At 40.0% G+C, this 19543-nt stretch overlaps 1 protein-coding gene across 2 annotated transcripts; it reads left to right on the top strand.

The window, feature by feature from the left end:
- The first annotated feature begins 1525 nt into the window (after nt 1–1525).
- On the top strand, nt 1526–19488 carry LOC102226607 (tankyrase-1). 2 transcript variants are annotated; one of them, XM_005814362.3, is made up of 28 exons: nt 1526–2041; nt 4083–4307; nt 4575–4670; nt 5717–5753; nt 5981–6056; nt 7846–7866; nt 9752–9846; nt 9922–9988; nt 10133–10319; nt 11104–11225; nt 11425–11516; nt 11621–11699; nt 11784–11955; nt 12110–12189; nt 13099–13244; nt 13339–13504; nt 13612–13831; nt 13951–14060; nt 15053–15241; nt 15351–15597; nt 16439–16521; nt 16618–16738; nt 16823–16920; nt 17029–17103; nt 17204–17309; nt 17817–18003; nt 18086–18242; nt 18327–19488. In XM_005814362.3, the coding sequence occupies exons 1-28, from the start codon at nt 1591–1593 to the stop codon at nt 18411–18413; spliced, it is 3792 nt and encodes a 1263-aa protein (XP_005814419.1). In that variant the 5' UTR covers nt 1526–1590; the 3' UTR covers nt 18414–19488. The 2 variants fall into 2 exon arrangements, with proteins under 2 accessions (XP_005814419.1, XP_023199220.1); XM_023343452.1 differs by lacking the exon at nt 7846–7866.
- Nucleotides 19489–19543: the final 55 nt, after the last annotated feature.

Below are 19543 nucleotides of genomic sequence, written 5' to 3'. Positions count from 1 at the left end.
CCACGTGAAGTTTGGAGGACTGTAGTGATTGACTCTGCAGAAAGTTGGCGACCTCTTTGCTTCGCCATCCACTGACCCCGCTCAATCAGTTTCTGTGGTCTACCACTTTATGGTTGAATTGTTGTGATCCCCAAACACTCCCATTTTCTTATAATACAGCTGACTTTGGATTATTTAGGAGCAAGGAAATTTCATGACTGGATTTGTTGCACAGGTGGCATCATATCACAGTACCATGCTGGAACTCACTGAACTCCTGAGAGCAACCCATTCTTTTACAAATGTTTGTAAAAACAATTGGCATGTCTAGGTGCTTCATTTGATACAGCTGTAGCCATGGAAGTGATTGAACACCTAATTCCAATTATTTGGATGGGTGAGCAAACACTTTTGGCAATGTAGTGTATGTGGAAGGACTTGTCTCTTCCACATACACTATATGTGTAAGTGAACCAGTTGAGTTGGTGGACAGACTTTGAGAGGGCAGCATGTGTAAACATTTTCAACTTGTAAATTCTTAGATGTTTGTTCAAAATAGGAGTTGACTCGCCTGGAAAATCAAAATCCCCCTGAACCGAGATGATGTTATAGTAAACTGGAGCTTGTATCCTTTGGCTTTTATTCTCACCACCCAGTCTTGGCCAGTCATGGATCTGTCCAAACAAACCATAAAATGTAGGAAATGGCAATTTCAGACTAAATGTTTTGAATTAGGCTGACAAGCTCTTGCACAAATACATCAAATACTTTCTGATTTTTATTTAGTATATCTCCATACAAATAAGATAAGTCTTAAACTGACTACAAAAGCTGCTGAATAAACGACACCAATCAATGACATACAGTTAACTTACTCTGACTTGGGTGGAATCCATATAAAACACCCAGTCTTTTAAAAAAAATAGCAAAAAATCCACTGCGTCTTGATCTGTTTTAAAGAAAAAAAACGTCATGTCTTAAACGTCTTTCCAAATGAAAACTGACTGAAGTAAAAAAAATAAAAATTTCAAACAGGTGAAAGCAACGATGACAGTCACGCGCACTGCTGACATATTGTGGCTTTATCAGGTATTCAAGTGTTTAATATAAAACGTTTGTCAAATGATCATTGTGTGAATGAGGAAGATGAGAAACAGTTGAATATGTTTAGTATTGCTTTGGGCAAGCCTATATTGTATTATTGGTTTCACACTTTTAGGTCTTCAAAACAATGAAAATTCAAGAGAACATGAAAATATATGTATATTTTTAATGATATTAAAATGTGTTAACATTTTAACACGTTTTAATTTCAGTGCACGGTACATAATCCAATAGTTTGTGGCGTTGTTAGAAATTTAAAACACGTTTCATATAAATACATTTTGTTTCCATCTTATTCGATGCTTGCACTGAAGTGAAAGTAAGTGGCTCACTTAAATTTTATTTAAACTATTTTTTCTGGCTGAATTTCCTAGTTGTTTTTTTTATTTTTTTGTCGGAACATTTCTTCCTTCTGTGCCCTGGCTGGAAGTAAACAGCTGACAGGAAACTGAAGCACTTTCACCGGAAAGGAGGAGCAGTTTTTATTGTCGCCTCCGAGCTGCTGTAATGGCGGTGTCTCGTCGCTCTTCGCAGCAGCAACAACAACAGACTACGTTTCAATCTCCACCGAGAAACGGCTCCCTTTCGGGGGCTTCCCCGGCCTCGCCGCCCATGGCTCTGCTATCCCCGGCCGTCGGTTCCTCGGAGAGCGAGAGGGAGTGCAGCGGAGGGGTAGATGTGGCTCTGGCCTCCCCGGACCTACCAGTCCCGGTCTTGGTGAGCAGTGCGAGCTCTACCTCGACTACATCAGGCGGAGGTAGCAGCGGCGTATCAAGCCCCGGCTCCGGAGCCACCAGCCCCATCGACGGTAGCAGCGGAGTCGTCGGGGCCTTCAGGGAGCTGTTCGAGGCCTGTCGAAACGGAGATGTGTCCCGCGTTAAGAGACTTGTGGATTCGGTGAATGTAAACGCAAAGGACATGGCTGGTCGAAAATCAACTCCGCTGCATTTCGCTGCGGGTAAGGATGAGCTAAGCTAATCAGACAGGGTAGTCGCCAAGATGGGGTACTGCAGGCAGTTAGCAACGTTACGTTTATTGCAATGTGATTACGGTTTGCCTGTTTGTCCTCGGGGCCCAAATATAACATTTTAACACGCTTTATGTCCACCTTTTCTTTTCTTTTTTTTTTACCCGTCTTAGTGTTGACTAGCTTGTTGTGACGCTCTCCTCGTTTTGTTTATCAGACATTCAGTAGTCAGTAAACTCAAACATCTGAACAGGACAAAATGTAACCAAAATTTAGCTCGTGTTAGCAAGTTGTTTATGCATCTACAGTAGTTTTTGAGCAAGTTTATTTAATTACTTTCCTGTGGCCAAACTACTTCAAGGGGTGTTTTTTGTGACGTAGTTTTTTTTGGTTGAATTTTTACTTGTTGGAAAATTAGTACAGCTTCGCCTAACATTTGTCTTTATTCTTGGACTTTTTGCTTTGCTTAATCTCAATGACAGATTTTCTTCCAGGATCAAAAACAGTTTTGTGAATTAGTTTCTTCCAAAGCCGAATGTGGCACTCATTACATACTTAAAGACACATTAAACCAGTCAAATAGATAGATAGATAGATAGATAGATTTTATTACAGACTCAGAGTCCAGATTACATAGTCAACTTCAGCATGAAAAAAGTAAATTTGTCTTCATTACTTGCACATGTAACATGAAATATTCTGGGTATTTTAAGTAGATGCATAATATAAAGAGGATAAACTATATTAAAATTAAAAATATGGCTTATTTCAGTCATGAGTGTGACTACGAAACCCCTTTACTTAAAAAGCAATAATGAAAAGTAACGTTATGTTACTTTAACTATCATATTTTCAAGTATGGTTTAAATTTATATACATACGTCTTTATATACTGACATTTACAAGATCAAATGTGATTAACATGATCTGAAATAAATTGAAATGGTAGGCTCTACAAAATCTGTGTTAACATATGCAGTACAGCTGTATAATTATATCGATTCTACGATATTTTTTGATTCCCCCAACTCCTGGAAGGTATGGATTTTTCATCTGTGACTATCCATACGTTAAACCATAGGGGTCCATAGGCTTATACAGTCTTTTTAACATGTCTGGTTTGTGACGGCGTAACAACAAGACTTCGCCTCCCCCAATCTCACTTCCAACTTGTAATTAAAGTGCACATTATAAATTACACACCAGTTTTTAAATTACGTTAATATATGTTGTCATTCTAAATTATAGAAACCATTCGTTATGAATACTTGAACGTTTCACAGTGAAAAAAATTAACATTTTTCCAAATCAGATTTTGTTTTTCTGTAACTCAAGGTCCAAAATGCAGCCACAGTATGTCCAAAAGAAAAACATAAGTACAATCATTTGCATATTGAGAGTCTACAGAGGCTGATAATCTCCTCACTCAGCTCCTGGATCCCTGTTGAAACTTTGAGTTTTATGTCAAATCCACATGAATTAAGTGACAGAAACTAATTTTATCACTGCATCTTTGATTCATTTTGTCCAGCTGTTGACTCTTAGTCTCTGTCCAATCAGAGTCAGATATTGTGTAGTTGGTGCTTTTAATCAGTTTTCAGTTAAGTAAATCCAAGTCTATGGAACACAAAATGTCACTAAAATCACTCTGTCCCTCTAAAGTCTTTCAGAAAATCGTAAAAGTGCATCGAATCGTATCAAATTGTATTGTTTGCCAAATACTGTGATGTATATTGTATTGTGATCAGAGTATCGTGAGATTATGGTATTGCTACACCCCTAATATGCAGGCACAGGTTTAGTGAAAAAAAAAAACATTTTCAATATTGGCTACTCATGGACAAACATAGAGCTTCAGATATTGTCGTTGAAAAGGTAAAAAATATCCTCTTTTTCATTTGTAGAGTACAAATATTGTAGGTAGAATTATTAGTCACTGTCATTGAATGTAGTCGCAGCCTCCCAGATATTTTAACATCCTTCCTGTTTTCCATTTGTGATTTCTGCTGACTTTTAAAAAAAATTATTTTAGGTTTTGGTAGAAAAGATGTGGTGGAGCATCTTCTACAGACAGGTGCCAATGTTCATGCCAGGGATGACGGTGGTCTCATCCCGCTACACAATGCCTGCTCCTTCGGGCACGCAGAGGTGGTCAGCCTCCTCTTGTGTCAAGGTGCAGATCCCAATGCCCGAGACAACTGGAACTACACCCCACTGCATGAGGCTGCCATCAAGGGGAAGATAGATGTGTGCATCGGTAAGAGGCCCTGCCGCTTTTTATTTGAGCATTTGCGATTTTTGGAAATATGAAAGAACATCTTTGAGAATGTCTGAGCAGAAAATCTTACCTTCATGTTTTAAAGTAGAAATGTGATGGTGCAGAATTTAAATTAAGAGTTTTGACACTAAATAATTTGCTCTGTTTCCCTTAAATACAGCACTTGGTTGGCTGAATGCCTCATGAATGAAATATGCAGTAGTTAAATTATTGAAGTTGTATTGATCTCACCCTCTTTTAACATAGTATTACTCCAGCATGGAGCTGATCCAAACATCCGCAACACCGATGGAAAATCAGCTCTTGATCTTGCTGACCCATCAGCTAAGGCTGTTCTTACAGGTCAGTACCTTGTAGCTCGTCAGCAGCACACTTCCTGATTATGCCTACGCCTTTTATTTTAGTGTCCCTTTAAATGCTGCAATTTGACTACAAGCACTACTGTTTATGTACTCATTCGTAAAAACTACTTTTTTAATTTATTTTTTTTGAGCAAAGGCATGTTTTTTTGCCATATTTTTCTTCTTGTTTTCTATATACTGACCATCTTGCATATTTTCTGTATCTTAGGACTAGACAAATCAGTCTTTTTTACAAGATTATATATCATTGATTGAGGGATGATCTGACATACTTGCTGCTTGAAGCAAATATTTTGTGAGTTCATAAAGGGGTTTTATTTATTTATTTATTTTGCTCAGGATTTTCTGGTAACTTAGAGAAAAGTGAACATTTTTGAAAAATATTGAAGGAGGTCTAATGGCTAAAGCTGAAGGAAGCGACAGACATGTAGTCATTGTGTCCGCAGACGCAATGCAACAAGTTCTTTAAAGCAATGCCGTGTCCAATCTAGAGGCAAATTCATAGTCTCTGCACTTATATGTACTGGGGTGCAATATTTTGAAGAAACTCTGACTGGATTCCTTTGTTTCTTTGCAGGCAAAAACTTTTTTTTCGCAGTAGAGTGCATGAGCTACATATGACCTTGGGTCAGTCTACCATTAAGTAAAACAAAAGTAGCTTACAGGAGGTGCTATAAATTAGCATGGATGTGTGCCTGGAAAATACTATTCCCCCCTTTAAACGTAATGGAGCATCGTAAATGTTCTGATTCTGTAAAAGAATTGCAGCTCCTTAGCAATGATTCAAACAAAAACAATTTTCATAACTTATTTAATGGCAATGCACGGAAATTGTCGGCACATTTGAACCAAAGTGTAGTATGAGCAAAACTCAGCATGTCTGAGTCCCAACTGGTTCCTCCCACCCCAACATGGATGCAGCATCCATAATTGATTCTAAATCTATCTCCACCATAAAGAAATGTCAACCCACAGTGTTTAAAATGCCTCACTTTAACAGTGTTGTTTTTTTTTTTGTTCTTTTAGGTGAATACAAGAAGGATGAACTTCTGGAAGCAGCGAGGTGAGTTTGTTTCCAGCAGTATACGCAGCTGGAGGCAGAAATGTGAAATGACAAATTTGTTTCAGGTAGAAATTAAACTGCTGGGCGAGTACTTTTCTAGCTGCATGTTGCTATTGAAAATGCAAAATAAATAGCTGCACGGCAAACGTACGTTTTCCCTCCCCGAAGCCCAAAAGAACCGTGATGTCAGATGTCTATTGTCGGGTTGATGGTTGGTGTGTTTTCAGGAGTGGGAATGAAGAAAAGCTGATGGCACTGCTGACTCCATTAAATGTCAACTGTCATGCCAGTGATGGCCGCAAGGTAAATTAGCCAGCTGTGCTGCACCTTATTAACGACTCCTTTTACACTGTCCTGTCAACTCAAAGTGCTGTTTTGAGTTTCCAAATGGATGTTTTGTCTCTGAATAGAGGAAGCAGCAGGAGCGCTAGCTGAACCGTTCACTACTGCAGTCTGATAATCGCTGGGTTAGTTTGTAAAGAGGATGTAGGGTATGAATTTTTGAGAGTAAGAGTATCAACTCTCACAAAAAAAAAACTTTTATATAATTTAAACGCCCTTTGTAATTATGAATGCTTGCCAGAACATTCTGGAAGGCCACCTGTGCCCGTCCCTTCAACCGTCTTGATCTTCTGATTTTATTCCTTGAAGGTGCACATACTAAAAATTTTAATTTCTGCTCTTTTATTTCAAAGTCCAAACCATTAGACAAGATGAGATAGCTCCATGATGATTCTGTTTGTTCACCAAAAAATAGTGTTGGCACAAATTCCCATTTTAGTTCCAGCTGAAATGTCTTCCATCACGTTTGGATCCTGGTGTGGTTTTGTTGGTAGCGTTGTCTCCTCTTCTAGAGGTCGCTTTGAGTCGGAGGGCACAAATGTTGGGTCGCAACAAGAAACGTTTTAGTCCATTATATTCCACAAAGTTCCTTGTTCTTCCCTAAATCTATCCACATTGTTGGAAAATACCGTTTCCTTTCCATTAATAATCATGGTGGAAGATGTACACACTGAAACACTTGTGGACAAAAATAATATAAGGTGCACTTTTTTTTTTAACATGGGTGGATTTCTTTTTTGTTGTTGTTGCCGTCTTTCTTATACTTCCAGGCATTAATCTTTGAAGATATGAATATAATTTCTCTACATATGCTCGGGCCTTTTTTATGAATAACTCATAAGGTGTCAATCAGCAACTTCTTTCTCACTGAAATCCCAACTCTATCGCATCGTGCTGCGCCGGCCACATTTATTGAATGGCACAGATTTGAAAAGCCTTAAAATAAATTCATCTTTTATTGCAGTGGCATAATATAACATAGAAAATAGAGGCAAAAACATACCTTTTAATTTCAGTATATTTATTCAGTGATGGGGAAAAATGTTTGAATTAAGAAATAACAATTTTTAACTAAATTTGGGTAAAGCGTCTCAAGTTGACGCACTAAATTCTCTCATCTCTTAATTTAGAACGTATCAGCCATTTGATTGAGGTTTCCTGGAACAAAGGTGAATTCAAAGAGTTGTAAGATGGGAGCTCTTAAGGAGACCTTTATTGTTTTTGTTTAACAATTAGTTTTATTATTACTTACCATTGGCTTTTCTTCCCGTCCTTAACACGTGTGCTCAAATTAGAGGTTGGATTATTCAAACTTTGATTGTGTGCTTACACTTCTGGAATAAAAGATGGATTTATTAACTTAATTATTTGCTGGCTTTTATTTATTTAATTTTTTTTAGAGGTCTTTACTGTAGTACCAATAAATGTGGTCGACCCAGTAGGGTCGTGATCTTCAGTCATATGTAGATTTTTTTTCTTCTTCTTCTTCTCTATGCTGTTTGGTTTATTTTTGGGTCTTTGGGCACATTTCAGATTAGCAGCATCTCCCAGCTCTTTCTGGCGATGTCCTGCATTTATTCTGTCACATTTTTACAGATGAGTGTTATTATTTTTTCTTTTAATAAAAATAAATATTTGTTTTTCATTGACTTAGATTGAGAGAGGGAAATTTCTGTGACAAGATGCTGTCATTTTGTAATTTGTGTTTCGTTTTGTTTTCCGTGTGACTCTGGCAACATTTGTCGATCAGTCAACCTCACAAAAAATGCTGGTAAGTTGACCTTGATAATGGCCACTTGATTGATGCACTGTTGTGATCTTTATTTTTGTTTTTATTTCTTTTTAATCCATCATTTTTTGTTTTGTTTTAATTTGACCAATAAGCTGCCTGTCACTTGTTAATTGCACATCATGGACCTGGGTACGCGGGTCACTCATGTATCCTACCCTGACGCTCCTCTGGTGTGTGTGTGCGCGCGGAAGTGGCTGTGTGAGCGAGAGCGACGTGCTGTTTGAATGAGCTGAGATGTTGTCATGGTGACGACGCGTCTCTTCAAAGCTGGAGAGGAGTTCAAAATGTCCACTGCCTGCTTGTCTTTTGGCGTCTGTCCTCTATTCTCTGCACACTCACCCACACTTCTGTGAATCACTCGGTCAGCCTGTATCTGGTTGGGTTTCTAATTTATTTTTTTGACAACTTCTCATGCATGCCTCAGGGCCCGCCTCTCTGCATCTTGTCAAGCAAATCATGGAGTTGTCATTGTGAAATTTGTGCCTCCTTCCTCACATCCCCTGTCCAATCAGTTTATGCAGTAAATTAACTTCATTTCACTCAACATCATTCAGGAGCTGTGCTGCCCTTTTATTGTAAAAGCTTATAATTGCTTGTTCCATGCCATGCTGAATGATCCACAATGCAAAATGCCTCATCAGTTTGACTCCACCACTCTGGTTTGAGATGTTACACTTTGGCCTCGTTTGGGTTTGACATTAACATCACTGCATGAAACTTGAAATGATGCCCCTTTTGTTTTTTTTAGTTTAAAAGCCTGATTTTGGAAGAATTGGAACCACAGCTTTGCATTTACTAATGTTGATTTTTCTTGATCTAAATGAATCCATATGATTTGTTTTCTTCTACCCTTGCAGCAGGCTTTCTTTTTTCAATCTCGGCTTGCTTTTTACTCCAGCTTTTCCGCGTCCAGTTACAGTTGGGATTTGATGGGATTAGAAAACATGAACGAGACGTAGTGTCCTGGTACCTCTACATAGAATTAAATGTACACTGTTGGCTTCAGAAATCATCTAGTTAGCAAACATTCAACTGGTGTGTGGTCTAAAAAAACAAAAAAACAACCACTTGTTTCATGTAGGCTTAGGAGGTTCGCCATCTTCTCCATTAAACACGGCAGAAGCAGCATCATGCGCTGAGCGGTGTGTTTCTATAGCAGAGACAGAGTTGATGTAAGAGGGATGGAATCTTAACTAAGGGTAATTCTGAGCCATATTCCTGCTATTGGCTGCAAAAATGTTAGATTTAGGCCGATTTTTACCTTCCAGAAGAGGAGGACCCTAAACATTCAGTTAGATTCAATTGAACATGTCAAATCATTATATATATATACTGTATATATATATATATATATATAATCATTTTAACATTTGACATAAATGGAGCTGAATGAATATAAATTAGGCCACTGTTGCATCCCAACTGTAATGCATCCCAACCATATTTTCATAATAAGTAACTACTCTTTTTGCTCTACTCACTGCATAAAACACACTTGTTAATCTCTCCGACCGAAAGTTGTTTTTTTTATTATTTATTTATTTATTTAATTGAAAGATATTTAAGGTGAGCAGTCAGGATGATTCTTTTTATTGCCGATTTGAATGGCATAATATCCTGAGCAACGGAATAAGTCTTATTTATTTGTGCTGGGCTTGCCCTCAAACTCTGCTGAACTTGCATCATCAAATCAGCCATTCATCTGCAACTCACCCGGCACAGCCTGCAGTAGCAATTTTGCTTCTGGCTCTAATCAGCCACTTGTTGCCATTGGAGACAGTAGACACTAAGCCTGCCTGATCTGTGAGTGTGTGAGAGAGAATGCCTGCGTGTGTATGGGCTAACAGGCAGTCCTCTCTTGCAGTCCACGCCCCTCCACCTGGCTGCAGGCTACAACCGGGTCCGCATTGTTCAGCTCCTCCTTCAGCACGGCGCCGATGTTCACGCCAAGGACAAAGGGTGAGTGGCTCTCAAAGGAAGTAGACAAAACCAGAGTGCCCAGTTTCCTGTTGTCATGTGTGTCTTGTCCTGCAGCGGCCTGGTGCCTCTTCATAACGCCTGCTCGTATGGTCACTACGAAGTCACTGAACTTCTGCTTAAAGTAAGTTGAACTTTGTTGCATAGAAACAGGATTGAGAGCAATGTCTAGGAATCATGAGATTAGCCAAGACACACTTTGTTTGGAAATAATTGTTTGAAACTCGAAATGTTTGTGAAATGCTCTGACAGGCTTTTCCTCCCACAGCATGGAGCCTGTGTGAATGCCATGGACCTGTGGCAGTTCACCCCTCTGCACGAGGCTGCGTCTAAAAACAGGGTGGAGGTGTGTTCCCTGCTGCTGAGCCACGGCGCCGATCCCACGCTGTTAAACTGTCACAGCAAGAGTGCCGTGGACATGGCCCCGACCCCAGAGCTCAAAGACAGGCTGACCTGTGAGTTTCTTCTCAGTTGGAGTCGACCTTTAGATTTAGGGTCGAGTAGAATGAATCTCAAACTTTTATATGTTGTTTTATTTATCCATCTTATTCATCATCCATTGATTAAGCTGTCATTGTCCCTCCAATGCACCATTAATCTATTTGTCGATTTGATGTTAGTCATTTTTTAATATAAGTAAAACTGAGTCAATATCAATTTCTGATATTTATTACCATCTTATTGCCGTTTGTATATGCGCTTTGGGTCGATATCGGCCCAAATTTTCATGTTGGTGCATTCCTAGTCACCGTTAAAGATGTTTGATGTATCTTCATCAACGTCAGTAACGGCTGTTCTTACACATTTATAACATATTGGTCCGATAAGTAGAACTTGGCTCATAAAGAACCCGGTGTTTATTTCTGTCTTCTTGCTGTTTGTATTTTGAGAATTGAGCAGGGTGGTCATGTGATAGCGACGCAAGATTGTGGGTGTTTTACTGAAACTAAGCAGCAATGTTTATGTGTGGTCATTTTTTCAATGTCGAAAAGGTAGGGAAAATATAAGTAATACTGTTATTACCCCAAATTTTCATTTTGATGCTTTAATAGTTTCCATATTTTAATCCTGACTGCTGTAGAAACGGTCAACTTTTGTGTTTAAAACTTGAATAAGAGTCTGGAATTAGTAGAAATGTAAGCCAGGAAAACATCCATCATTGTTATGTGTCGAGCTCCTAAAGGCTGCAGGTTTTCAAACCAGCATCATTTTCCCATTTGCCTCTCTTTTTCAACATAGACGAGTTCAAAGGTCACTCGCTACTGCAGGCAGCCCGTGAAGCCGATATGGCCAAAGTGAAGAAGACTCTGGCTTTGGAGATCATCGGCTTCAAGCATCCTCAAAGCAACGAGACAGCTCTGGTAAGAAACAGAAGAGCTTTCCACTGCATTTTCAGAATCTTTTCACAGTTCAACATATGCCCAAAAGTCCTTTGTTTTTGTTTTGTTTTGTTTTTTTACCAGCATTGTTCTGTTAGATATGATGAAATGCAGTTTTAGCAACAGATTTTAGTAACACTTTGAGGTTTTAGTGGACTGATGCTAAAGGTGTGTGTTCCAGCACTGCGCGGTGGCGTCCCCTCATCCGAAGAGAAAACAGGTGACGGAGCTGTTGCTTCGTAAAGGCGCCAACATCAACGAGAAGAACAAAGAGTAAGACGGCAATCTTACTCTGTGTGGAATAACTTGTAAAATGAGGACGTAATGAAAACACCAGCAAACAAAATACTGAAGCTCCACTCTTTAATGTGCTTCAGCTTCATGACTCCCCTGCATGTTGCTGCCGAGAGAGCTCACAACGACATCCTGGAGGTTCTGCAGAAACACGGAGCGAAGGTCTGTCACGTTTCTATCCCGCTCTGGTAGAAAAGTCGGAATATGATGAGTTACTAGTTTGTGTTGCTGCTCCTGTAACTTCAGGTGAATGCAGCGGACACTCTGGGACAGACGGCTCTCCACAGGGCGGCGCTGGCCGGTCACATCCAGACCTGCAAGCTGCTGCTCAGCTACGGAGCCGACCCGTCCATCGTGTCTCTACAGGGCTTCACCGCAGCCCAGATGGGAAACGAAGCTGTGCAGCAAATTCTGAATGGTAATCAGTATCCCAGTTATTTTAGGGGATTTTTCAGGTGTTTAGACTTTTATGTCAGTGTTGGACAGATTTTGTGGTGTTAAGATCTGGATTTTATTGCTTGGTTATGGCTAACTGTCTTATTTTTTGATCATTCTTTAATTGTTTTTCCCAGAAAATGTTCCCACCAGGAATTCTGACGTGGACTACAGGTTCCTGGAAGCTGCCAAAGCAGGAGACCTGGACACAGTGCAGGTAAGTTCCCTGACTCAACAGAACATGCTATAAATTAGTTATTTTCACTAGATCGAAGAATTTTGTAGTTGAGTACAGATTTTTTTTATATGTTGTAACCTGAAGAATTTGAATTAACATCAGTTACGACATTTAATTTCTTTTTGAGATCAATAAAGTATTTTTAAATTTGAATTTGAAAAATATCCACTATTGAAGAGCTATCTACAGATTCAAAAATGCAGCAGAATTATGCAAGTTGTAAGATGGAGTTATTTATCCAAAAATGTCCACAAAAAAAATCACCCCAGTACCTCTTTATTATTATATTTTTGTTTGTTTTTGCACTCCTCAAGACATTTTTAATAAAATAGTCATCTTATGTTTCCATAAAAACTTATTTTTGTCTCTTAACCCTGGAAAACCCAGAAATAGAAAAACATGAAAAAAATAAAAGTTTGACCTTTTGGAGTACTTTGGAGATGAAAACATGTTTTTACATTGTTTATTCTTTATTGATTTTGTATGGTTTTGTAATTATATAAAATTGTTTTGCATTTTGTTGCACAAAAATTACATATGTATATATGCTCTAGACATAGTAATTATGATAAAGACATTTTACTTACTTTTTTTAATTATCTGTTGCAGTGAATCCCAGGCATCTTTCTCAGCTGAAGTTTTTCAGGGTGTGGTATTTTGTGACCTGTGGGGGGGAACAGTATGCAGATTTCCTATCTAATAGCCTTCAAGGACTTAACTAATAGTGTCTTGAAATGCTATAAGAGAAGTCAACGTTTGTCTTTTTTTGCTCCCTTGTTTGAAACAGAGATGCTGCAGTATTACAACACCGGGTCTTACAGGGTTAAAACTTTAGGTCACACTTCGACATGTTGCTTAAATTCCTAATGTATCTTTGCCGTTTGGCAGCAACTTTGCTCCCCTCAGAACGTAAACTGCCGGGACCTTGAGGGTCGCCACTCCACCCCCCTTCACTTTGCAGCCGGTTACAATCGGGTGGCCGTCGTGGAGTACCTGCTTCACCATGGAGCTGATGTCCATGCCAAAGACAAAGGGTTAGTGTTTTTAAACTTCTATCTTTTACTAGCAACACATCAGTTTTATTACCTTGATTCTAGACATAAATATTTTAATTTTTTTTATTTTTAGCGGCCTGGTTCCCCTCCACAACGCCTGCTCCTACGGTCACTACGAAGTGGCCGAGCTGCTGGTCAGACACGGAGCCTCCGTCAATGTGGCCGACCTTTGGAAGTTCACGCCGCTTCATGAGGCTGCAGCCAAAGGAAAATATGAGATCTGCAAGCTTCTCCTCAAAGTGAGGGTCCATTATGCTTCCTGTAGAGTTTTCCAAGGATGAATCTGGTGGTGGATGGTTGGAATGAAGCCCTCTGCAAACTAAATATTCTGTGACGTGTTTTTCAGCATGGCGCGGACCCCACCAAGAAGAACCGTGACGGCAACATCCCTCTGGACATGGTGAAGGACGGGGACACGGACATCCAGGACCTGCTGCGTGGGGACGCCGCCCTGCTGGACGCTGCTAAGAAGGGCTGCCTCGCCAGGGTGCAGAAACTTTGCTCTCCTGAGAATATCAACTGTAGAGATGCCCAGGGGCGCAACTCCACGCCTCTCCATCTAGCAGGTACAGACGCCACAAAGCTGATTTAGGTTTAATGTTACACTACTCCAAGTATTACTGCTAAAACATTTCCTAGACTAGCATTTTTTTCTCATTTTAATATTTCTTTTTTTCCTCCTCAGCCGGTTATAACAACCTTGAGGTGGCAGAGTATCTCCTAGAGCACGGGGCCGACGTCAACGCCCAAGACAAAGGAGGATTGATCCCTCTTCATAATGCTGCTTCATATGGGGTCAGTCTCATGGGGGTGTTGATGATTTATAAACATGACTTTTGTTCCAATCCTGAGGTTAGATTTTGACTTTTTTATTTTTCATCATTACATGACTTTTCTGATTAATAATGATAATAAATCAATCAGTCCCTCCAGGGTGTTGCCATGTTTTGTTTTTTTAGATTGTTGCAACCTAAAATGCAAAAAAATAATTTGCAGCGCCTTTTTCAAAACATTACAAAGTTGCACATTAAAAAATGTGCAGCTTAAAAAAGCTTTTATTTTTGCCACACCACGGTTTTACAAAAACGTTTAAATTGCTGCACATGACCTTCCCCGAAAAAAACAACATGATTTTAACGGAGTTAGTGTCTAAAGTGCAAATAACATGTTGAACTATTTACACAGTATAAGCAAATCCTGCAGAACGTCTTAGTTGTTTTTGGAATTTAAAAAAAGGCAAATGTAATCGTTTAGCGCCACATTTTCATCTGAAAGGTTCAGCTTTCACGAGACGCCGTGGAACAGGAAGTTAAATTAGGAGGTTGAGAGCATTGGTCAAAATTCAGCCGAGTTGCAGTGATTGGTCAGGAAAGAAAGAAATACAGAAAACATTCAGGTGATTGGTCAGATTTAGTGAAAAGTAAAAGTACTCGCAAAATTTACAACTAAGTAGACTTCTTGAAGGGGCTGATCTATCGTGGGTTTTTTTTGTTTTTTTTTTACAGCCATGGCTGTGTATATTAATATTTTTTGGTTCTGGGTCCATATTTACTTATTTCATATTTTTCTATTAAATTATTAAAAAACCCAAACACTTTAATTTGAAAATTGATGCCTGTCTCACTTTTAACAGTTGAAATCAATCTGTTGCTACGTTCCTGTTGTGCAAAATACCAGTTTGTTTTACTAATACCGTTTCAGGGCTGTTGTGATTTATATTTTGCTTTAGGAGTTAATGAACCTGAGCAACTTCCTCATCATGTTCGTCTTCTTTTTCTTTGTAACAGCATGTGGACATTGCAGCCCTGCTGATCAAATACAACACGTGTGTAAACGCCACAGACAAATGGGCCTTCACACCTCTCCACGAGGCGGCCCAGAAAGGCCGCACGCAGCTCTGCGCTCTCCTGCTGGCCCATGGAGCTGACCCCACCATGAAGAACCAAGAGGGCCAGACGGCTCTGGACCTGGCCACGGTATGTCTCTCTGTAGGAGAAAGAGAGGTTATGTGTGGGACGGGTGGAGCTTATTACTTTGTTGAAATGACAGAAATGTTTTTCTGGGTTGTGTCTTGTGTTTCTCCAGGCTGACGACATCAGAGCACTCCTGATGGACGCCATGCCTCCGGACGCGTTGCCGAGCTGCTTCAAGCCTCAGGCCACAGTGGTCAGTGCTTCAGTCATCTCGCCAGCATCCACGCCGTCCTGTCTGTCAGCAGCCAGCAGCATAGACAACCTCGCTGGGCCCCTGACTGAGCTGGCCGCTGCCGCCGCCGCCGGGGCTTCTGGGGTGGCAGACGGAGCCTCAGGAACTGACCGCAAGGAAGGAGAAAGTAGGTTTACTGTGATGGTCACAGGAAACACCAGGCAGTTTAATAAATGTACAATGTTTTAACAAAAAAAAAAATATATGTCCCCTTACAGATTTCTTCTATTTTTGGATTTTTTTTCACACTTCCAATCAGTATACAATTTTTCCTGTCGTCTTCTAATCCTAATAACTGGTTCTGCCAACCTTTGCGGCAAAAATTGCAATCAAGTATTTGCAATAACTGTTAGTCTTTTTCTAAATTATTTAATTTAGAGTTATACCGCAGCATCTACACTGGATTCAGCTCTAATTAATGTCGATGAGTTTCTCATCTGTTCTAGATTTTGTTTTAGATTTCAGGGTGATTTCCTTTCTAGCTCTTTCAGCATGCTTTAGATTGTCACACAGGTTTTTGGTATTACAGGTCTGTCAGGAAGAAATGCTGAAGATGTTTAAAATAGGTGGGGCCCATTTCTAGTAAACTCCAGGGCCCCTATAAAGCTGTATTAAGGCTCAACTCCGGGGTGCATTCAAGTATAATTGTACTCTAAGCTACGCATGTGTAAATAACTCCAAAAGAATATTTTCACATACGGCCAAGTCTGTGTGGTTAGCTTTTTTTCCCCCTCAATAAGTGAAATAATTTGAAGTGTGCTTTCTGTGTATTCATAGGTTACATTTGTCTGACATTAAAAATAGTGTGAAACCTTTTTTTCACACTATTTTTTCACACAAAACAGAAAAATAATAATAATTTAAGGGATTATGTATTTTTCACAGTAGAAAGCCAGGTAAAAGTCAAAGAATCAAATACTTTTTAATGTCCTGTCTAACGTTTTTCTGTTTGTTTCCTTGCAACATAGTGGCAATGTTGGACATGAACATTAGTCAGTTTCTGAAGAGCCTTGGCTTGGAGCACCTAAGGGACATCTTTGAGAGGGAGCAGGTCAGTAAAAGCTTAATTAAAAACAGAAACAATCTGTGTAACTCGTAGATAAAACTGGTTACTCACCCATTTTTTTTTTGCAATGTTCGCCTCCAGATCACGCTGGATGTGTTGGCCGACATGGGCCACGAGGAGCTGAAGGAGATCGGCATCAATGCTTACGGCCATCGACACAAGCTTATCAAGGGTGTTGAGAGGCTGCTGGGGGGGCAACAAGGTGGAGCATCATGGGAGACTGAACTGCCTGCACCAGACATTTTAGAAAACAAATAAAACCTTATTGGTTGTTTTCACTTTACAGGTGGCAACCCGTACCTGACATTCCACTGTGCCAACCAGGGCACCATCCTGATCGACCTGTCTCCTGATGACAAAGAGTACCAGTCTGTAGAAGAAGAGGTATTGATTAGAAGTTTGCTTACCATATAAATATATAGTGCTAAAACAATTTTGTTATTTTGTTTGTGAGCTGATTGTCTTAAATTTGAAATCCTGTTTGTGTCTCAGATGCAAAGCACAATCAGGGAGCACAGGGACGGAGGCAATGCCGGTGGCGTCTTCAGCAGATACAACATCATCAAGGTATTTTTTGTTTGTAATTCTGCGATTAACCAAAGGAAAACTAAGTGTTTAGCTAGTTGAGGCAGTCTTCTGACTAATGTGTGACTTCTGTGCTGCACAGATTCAGAAGGTGGTAAATAAGAAGCTGAGGGAACGTTACACCCACCGGCAGAAGGAGATTGCAGACGAGAACCACAACCATCACAACGAGCGCATGTTGTTTCACGGTAACTTGCATTATGATCAGAATCTACTTCATAACTGCGCACTGTTTATGGTTTGTCACATAAAATGGTAATAAGATGCACTGAGCTTTGTAATTGTAATGGGACAAAATTAGGGGTGCACTGATAAATTGGCCCCGATTCTTTTTTCTTTCCTTAAGTTTGGGAAACTGGTAATTGGCCGATGTTCAAATGAGAAATCAATCTTATTTGGCAATATTATTTACTTCCGCAAAGGTCTTTTGCTTTGAAAGAGGAGTGGTTAACTGCACTATTAAGTGTGGTTAACCACACTTAACAATAGTCACTCCACTGTTGCCAACTGAGTGACTTTTTTGACAAAAAAAATCGGCATCAGCCAAAATCAGTAACTCAGTTTTTGTTTTTTTAAAAGATCGCTAAGCGGCCGTAAAACTCCAATCGGTGCACCCCTGGACCATATGTGGAATATTCAAATAATGAGAATAAATGTTCTGAGGCACTGTATAAATTGTGTCCCATTTCCTTCAGGTTCTCCATTCATTAACGCCATCATCCACAAAGGCTTCGATGAGCGCCATGCCTACATCGGAGGGATGTTTGGAGCAGGGATCTACTTTGCAGAAAACTCCTCCAAGAGCAATCAGTATGTCTACGGTATCGGCGGCGGCACGGGATGCCCGACGCATAAAGACAGATCCTGCTACCTGTGCCACAGGTTGTTTTCCTCGCATTCGATTCTCTTGCTGTTTTTCTTCGACCAGTGTGCCTGACCTCCCTCCTCTCATCCGTGTTTTTAGACAAATGCTGTTCTGTCGGGTAACTTTGGGGAAGTCCTTCCTACAGTTCAGTGCCATGAAGATGGCCCACGCCCCTCCAGGACACCACTCGGTAATCGGACGACCTAGCGTTAACGGTTTAGCGTACGCCGAGTACGTCATCTACAGAGGAGAGCAGGTAACGGAGAAATCATTGCAAATTCTCCAATAATTTTGGATCTCTTTTATGTTACTACTAATATGTTGCCATGTTTTCGCTCAGGCCTACCCGGAGTACCTCATCACCTATCAGATCCTCAAACCAGAGAGCACGGCCCAGTCTGCAGCGGCAGCAGAGCAGAAGTCCTAGTTACAGAACAACTGCACAGCCGTACACAAGGACTCGATGCTTGATACGTTCTCGTTTGTATTGGAATTATATGAAGACCTTTCTCACCACCAAACACATTTGCTTTCCAGCCTCCTGCCCTGTAGAAACCATGGTGACCAGTGCTTCATAAGGATATGCTGTATAATACTTTACTATTCTTGGTGATGACGTTATGTTTTTGCATCAACTGCATGTTATTACAGAAGCATGTAGGGCCGAGTAGCGTGCCTGGGTTAGTAGTTTGATCCTCTTCACTCTTGATGGGAGGATGCTTGTTAAGACTTTGAAGTATAAACATTTTGTCACCATCGCATTGTGACTGTAAAACCCACACCGCCTCGTCATGCCAACCAGAAACAACGGGACTACTTCACCACCGAACAGGGGGTTTATTTTCTGTAGGTGACTGTTTTTGAACGCTAAACAATAACACTACTGAAGAGATAACAATACCACATTACTTATTACCAAGAACCCTAAAATGTAAACTAACATATTTTTTGGAGGTTTTATTCAGGGCAGCACACTCTTAACAGGGAAAGGGCTCAGTCAAATCACAGGATTTGAGACTATTATATTGCCAGTACAATACGGATGTGCATGAGAGAGAATGTGTGAGCTCAGCCATGCAAAGAAAGTCATCATAATCAAGCATGGTGAAACTGTTGTACATTTAAAAAAACATTTTGCGTTTCTGTGCTCCATACTTTAGAGTTGTAGATGTTGTAATGTGCTTGTGATGCCTTACAAGTGAAACACCCTGCAGCTAGTGAGCTCATCGAGTCATCCTCTGTCACCATGGTCTTACTCGGACATTCATGCAAAAGGATTTGCACTTTTACCTAGAAATCTATTTAAGTTATTTTGAATTAAAGTTGCAAATTACCAAGGGGAGGGAGGGGATATTTGTACAAGTTGTGTAAATGGTTGTGCATAACTGTTGCTGTTTAACAGTTTCTTTGAGTTTAAATGTAAATGACATCTGAATCGTCCTCTCATGCCTTTTTGTTTCTCCCTTCTTTTCTTTTTTTTTTTTTTTAAATAAATGTCCTATTAATGACTTCTTGCTTTTCTGTTTGTAAGTTTTACGCTCTGATCCTGGACAGAAA

The sequence above is a fragment of the Xiphophorus maculatus genome, chromosome 12 (genome assembly GCF_002775205.1).
Source record: "Xiphophorus maculatus strain JP 163 A chromosome 12, X_maculatus-5.0-male, whole genome shotgun sequence".
Classification (NCBI taxonomy): Eukaryota; Metazoa; Chordata; class Actinopteri; order Cyprinodontiformes; family Poeciliidae; genus Xiphophorus; species Xiphophorus maculatus.
The sequence above is the reverse complement of the archived record's forward strand: the minus strand, read 5'-3'. Positions and strand labels throughout refer to the sequence as shown.